The following is a 6000-nucleotide window of genomic DNA, read 5'->3' as shown; positions in this document are numbered from 1 at the left end:
GAAGGTGCAGAAATTGGGGTGGTCTGAGGTGTGAAGGTGCAGAAATTGGGGTGATCTGAGGTGTGAAGGTGCAGAAATTGGGGTGGTCTGAGGTGTGAAGGTGCAGAAATTGGGGTGGTCTGAGGTGTGATAGTGCAGGAATTAGGGTGATCTGATTTGTGAAGGTGTGCAAAGCTCACTTGATTTCTTATTTATTCTATTTAATGTTATTTAATTAAAGCATATTTTCATGTAGTTGCATGTTTTATTTGGCTAAATGATTAAATGCGCCTATATTTTTGGTAGAATATAAAAAAATTTGGGGCCCCACTTTTAGGTTTGCCCAGGGCCACACTTTATCTAAAACCGGCCCTGGCTGCAATCCTCCTCACATACATTCCAGCACGCCGCTTTCACTGTACAGTCACTTATATGGCCAATAAAGTTTTGTTGAAAAAAAAAAAAGTAAAGCGGAGTCACATGGAGGCCTTCTGAGTGACGTGATGGGTCGAGGTGGGCTCTGCAGAGGGCAGTGACAGTGCGGGGAGCGGAGAGGACATGGTAAGTTCGGGCAGGACAGGGGATGGTGGAGGGAACTTGGAGGAGATATGTGCGGGTGGAGCACAGGGTGACCTTCTGTCATGGCGGGACTGCTGGCCGGTTCTCCCCGCTGTCTGTCAGTGTTATCATTGTACGGTACAGGACGACTTCCTCTGTACTCCCATTGCTGGTCAATGTATGGGCACTATGTGGGGGGAGGGGAGGTTTATGCTAACATTAACCCTTTCCATCCAGCCTGCCTTGTCAAGTAGCAGATTGAATGGAGTGCTGCCTGCAGAGACTTCACATCTTCCCTCCAACTATCCTGACCCCCTACGGTCGTGAGTCGGACCCCTCCTGTCCCCCTGCACAGTCCTGGGTCCTGACCCCTCCTGTCCCCCTGCACAGTCCTGGGTCCTGACCCCCTCCTGTCCCCCCTGCCCAGTCCTGGGTTCTGACCCCCTCCTGTCCCCCCTGCCCAGTCCTGGGTTCTGACCCCCTCCTGTCCCCCCTGCCCAGTCCTGGGTTCTGACCCCCTCCTGTCCCCCCTGCCCAGTCCTGGGTCCTGACCCCCTCCTGTCCCCCCTGCCCAGTCCTGGGTTCTGACCCCCTCCTGTCCCCCCTGCCCAGTCCTGGGTCCTGACCCCTCCTGTCCCCCCTGCCCAGTCCTGGGTCCTGACCCCCTCCTGTCCCCCCTGCCCAGTCCTGGGTCCTGACCCCCTCCTGTCCCCCCTGCCCAGTCCTGGGTCCTGACCCCCTCCTGTCCCCCCTGCCCAGTCCTGGGTCCTGACCCCCTCCTGTCCCACCCTGCCCAGTCCTGGGTCCTGACCCCCTCCTGTCCCCCCTGCCCAGTCCTGGGTCCTGACCCCCTCCTGTCCCCCCTGCCCAGTCCTGGGTCCTGACCCCCTCCTGTCCCACCCTGCCCAGTCCTGGGTCCTGACCCCCTCCTGTCCCACCCTGCCCAGTCCTGGGTCCTGACCCCCTCCTGTCCCCCCTGCCCAGTCCTGGGTCCTGACCCCCTCCTGTCCCACCCTGCCCAGTCCTGGGTCCTGACCCCCTCCTGTCCCCCCTGCCCAGTCCTGGGTCCTGACCCCCTCCTGTCCCACCCTGCCCAGTCCTGGGTCCTGACCCCCTCCTGTCCCACCCTGCCCAGTCCTGGGTCCTGACCCCCTCCTGTCCCCCCCTGCACGGTCCTGGGTCCTGACCCCCTCCTGTCCCCCTGCCCGGTCCTGGGTCCTGACCCCCTACTGTCCCCCCCTGCACGGTCCTGGGTCCTGACCCCCTCCTGTCCCCCCCTGCACGGTCCTGGGTCCTGACCCCTCCTGTCCCCCCCTGCACGGTCCTGGGTCCTGACCCCTCCTGTCCCCCCCTGCACGGTCGTGGGTCCTGACCCCTCCTGTCCCCCTGCACACAGTCCTGGGTCCTGACCCCCTCCTGTCCCCCCCTGCACGGTCCTGGGTCCTGACCCCCTCCTGTCCCCCCCCCTGCACGGTCCTGGGTCCTGACCCCCTCCTGTCCCCCCCCCTGCACGGTCCTGGGTCCTGACCCCCTCCTGTCCCCCCCCCTGCACGGTCCTGGGTCCTGACCCCCTCCTGTCCCCCCCCCTGCACGGTCCTGGGTCCTGACCCCCTCCTGTCCCCCCCCTGCACGGTCCTGGGTCCTGACCCCCTCCTGTCCCCCCCCTGCACGGTCCTGGCTCCTGACCCCTCCTGTCCCCCCCCCTGCACGGTCCTGGCTCCTGACCCCTCCTGTCCCCCCCCTGCACGGTCCTGGCTCCTGCCCCCCCTGCTCGGTCCTGGCTCCTGACCCCCCTCCTGTCTCCTCTGCACGGTCCTGGCTCCTGACCCCCCTCCTGTCTCCTCTGCACGGTCCTGGCTCCTCACCCCCTCCTGTCCCCCCCTGCACGGTCCTGGGTCCTGACCCCTCCTGTCCCCCCCTGCACAGTCCTGGGTCCTGACCCCCCTCCTGTCCCCCCCTGCACGGTCCTGGCTCCTGACCCCCCTCCTGTCCCCCCCTGCACGGTCCTGGGTCCTGACCCCTCCTGTCCCCCTGCACAGTCCTGGGTCCTGACCCCTCCTGTCCCCCCCTGCACGGTCCTGGCTCCTGACCCCCCTCCTGTCCCTTCTGCACGGTCCTGGCTCCTGACCCCCCTCCTGTCCCTTCTGCACGGTCCTGGCTCCTGACCCCCCTCCTGTCCCCCCTGCATGGTCCTGGCTGGGTCCTGACCGGGTCCTGTCCCCGCATGGCCCTGACCCTTTGGTCCCTGGGGGGAGCCCTGAAATCCATCACCTCCCCCAGGAATTGTGTCCCTGGGGAGCCCTGATTCTAAACCAGGCCATACATGCGCGGTACACTCTGCATGTACTCTCTCTGGTTCCATTCAATCTATAGAGAGAAAAACTGCACTGAAACAATTATTGAAAAGCACATTCACTTGTACCTTCTTCTATCAATCCACATAATCTTGAGTGCCCAGAAACCCAGGCTTCCACATATTCAAATAATGACTTGGGAAAGAAAAGGTGAAGGTTGTCCAACCTATTTACATGCTTGATTATTGGTCCTAAAGTCTGTTTCATACAGGTTGTATAAGAGCAATGTGAACAGCAAGCTTTGGCGAAGCATCTGTAGAGCTTTCGGCAAGCTATGTTGAAGCTTACAAAGTACCATTCAGTTTGTAAATATTGAACACAGATTCTTATGGGAGTTATGATTATCACTTTAAGCAAGCTGCTAGCAGGCTACAGCACTTCTTGATTTGTTGAAAGCTTGCTTAATGTGGTAATCATCACTCCCACAGGGATCTGTGTTTACATTTACAAACTGAAGCTGAATGGTACATTATAAGCTTACACAAAGCTTGCCGAAAGTTCTGCAAATGCTTTATCAAAGCTTGCTGTTCACACTGCTCCTATACAAGCTGAAGCCCATGTGAAACTGACCTAAAAATGGCTGGCAGTCTTAGTGACCCACAGTGAATTTTAGGAGAGTTTGCATTTGCTTCCAGAGCAAATAAGAAAATATTGAAAGGTATGTGCAGACACCTCGGTGTCAGTTCTCTTCATTTTTTTGTGCCACTTTAAACATTTTTTAAGATGGACGGTTTATTTAAAATGTTACAATAATGTTGAATAATATTTTAGGAGTCATGTATGCATTTGTCCTTCAACTTTCTTGGGCTAGGTTCACACACATGTGGGCCTGGGAATGTGTGCTAATCTCATGTGTTCCTCAACCCACAAGGCAAAAAGCGCTGCTCTTTTGCAGATGCATGCGGGTGGCATTACTTCTTATTGGCACCCCCATGCATCAGAAAGCATGGCATATTTTTTTGTGTGCAAAACTATATGGTGCTACAGCACCATGTGGCAGCGTTTAAGAAAGGGTCCAGGACTTTTTTGCTGCATTTGCCGGAGTTACAGCTGCCAATTCAAATTAATGGACTGCTCAGCCTGTGTAAACCCGGCACGCAGGACGTGCACAAGTATCAACCTAGCCCAGCTTCTTTTCAACCAGGGTGCCCAGGCACCTTCAGGGGTGCCTTGGCAAAATGCTTAAAAATTGCCCAAAGAGTTACACTAAGCCACAGGTTTCATTGTTCAACATTACAACCTTCTAGATGCCAACATCCTAATGACCAATGGCATCATCAGTTGATAAGGAGGATGTCAGTCACCTGCATAGTATCCTTGTTTGAACCTCCCCTGCCCCTCTCCATCAGCGTTGGGTTCACATTACCAGAGAGAAGAGAAACATTGGAATACTAGTCAGTACCAGTTTGCAAAAGTGTATTTGCTTTGGAAGAATAAATGACCTCTAATGTTGGGTGTCCTACTTGGATTTGTGGATTATGCATTATTAGAATAGTTTTTACATTTTAGAATGGGGTGCCTTGAGACTGTCCATAATTTTTAAAGGTTGAGAAACACTGACCTAGCCTTAGAGTATCGGGTCATCTGGTTTCCTGGGTCATGATGATTTCATATGCCAGTTTTTCCTTTTTTTTTTTTCACCTATCTTGTTCTTATAGCCCAGGTCATGAACATCTTGCATTCATAGTTAAGGTTGGTAGCTAGGACCATTCATGGTTCTCAGGAGAAAGGTTTATACTGGCTGAGCAGCATGGGCCTCTATCACCTCATTTCTTTATACAGTGCATTGCGAAAGTATTCGGCCCCCTTGAACTTTTCAACCTTTCGCCACATTTCAGGCTTCAAACCTAAAGATATAAAACTGTATTTTTTTGTGAAGAATCAACAAGTGGGACACAATCATGAAGTGGAAGGAAATTTATTGGATATTTCAAACTTTGTTAACAAATAAAAACTGAAAAATTGGGCGTGCAAAATTATTCAGCCCCTTTACTTTCAGTGCAGCAAACTCTCTGCAGAAGTTCAGTGAGGATCTCTGAATGATCCAATGTTGACCTAAATGACTAATGATGATAAATAGAATCCACCTGTGTGTAATCAAGTCTCAGTATAAATGCACCTGCACTGTGATAGTCTCAGAGGTCCGTTTAAAGCGCAGAGAGCATCATGAAGAACAAGGAACACACCAGGCAGGTCCGAGATACTGTTGTGGAGAAGTTTAAAGCCGGATTTGGATACAAAAATATTTCCCAAGCTTTAAACATCCCAAGGAGCACTGTGCAAGCGATAATATTGAAATGGAAGGAGTATCCGACCACTGCATATCTACGAAGACCTGGCCGTCCCTCTAAACTTTCAGCTCATACAAGGAGAAGACTGATCAGAGATGCAGCCAAGCGGCCCATGATCACTCTGGATGAACTGCAGAGATCTACAGCTGAGGTGGGAGACTCTGTCCATAGGACAACAATCAGTCGTATACTGCACAGATCTGGCCTTTATGGAAGAGTGGTAAGAAGAAAGCCATTTCTTAAAGATATCCATAAAAAGTGTCGTTTAAAGTTTGCCACAAGCCACCTGGGAGACACACCAAACATGTGGAAGAAGGTGCTCTGGTCAGATGAAACCAAAATCAAACTTTTTGGCAACAATGCAAAACGTTATGTTTGGCGTAAAAGCAACACAGCTCATCACCCTGAACACACCATCCCCAATTCCAACAAGACAATGATCCAAAACATAAAGCAAAATCTACAATGGAATGGTTCACAAATAAACATATCCAGGTGTTAGAATGGCCAAGTCAAAGTCCAGACCTGAATCCAATCGAGAATCTGTGGAAAGAACTGAAAACTGTTGTTCACAAACGCTCTCCATCCAACCTCACTGAGCTCGAGCTGTTTTGCAAGGAGGAATGGGCAAAAATTTCAGTCTCTCGATGTGCAAAACTGATAGAGACATACCCCAAGCGACTTACAGCTGTAATCGCAGCAAAAGGTGGAGCTACAAAGTATTAACTTAAGGGGGCTGAATAATTTTGCACGCCCAATTTTTCAGTTTTTTATTTGTTAAAGTTTGAAATATCCAATAAATTTCGTTCCACTTCATG

At 52.2% G+C, this 6000-nt stretch overlaps 1 protein-coding gene across 1 annotated transcript in view; it reads left to right on the top strand.

Annotated features, from left to right (window-relative positions):
- The first annotated feature begins 411 nt into the window (after positions 1 to 411).
- HMBS (hydroxymethylbilane synthase) overlaps positions 412 to 6000 on the top strand; it is a 29242-nt gene continuing 23653 nt past the window's right edge. The window contains exon 1 of the mRNA XM_082274120.1: positions 412 to 540. Within this exon, the coding sequence (XP_082130246.1) occupies positions 538 to 540 (3 nt within the window). The 5' untranslated portion in view covers positions 412 to 537. The remainder of the gene's footprint in view (positions 541 to 6000) is intronic.

This window comes from Pelophylax lessonae (assembly GCF_965119305.1).
Source record: "Pelophylax lessonae genome assembly, chromosome: 12".
Lineage (NCBI taxonomy): Eukaryota > Metazoa > Chordata > Amphibia > Anura > Ranidae > Pelophylax > Pelophylax lessonae.
This window is presented reverse-complemented; position numbering and strand designations above follow the sequence as displayed.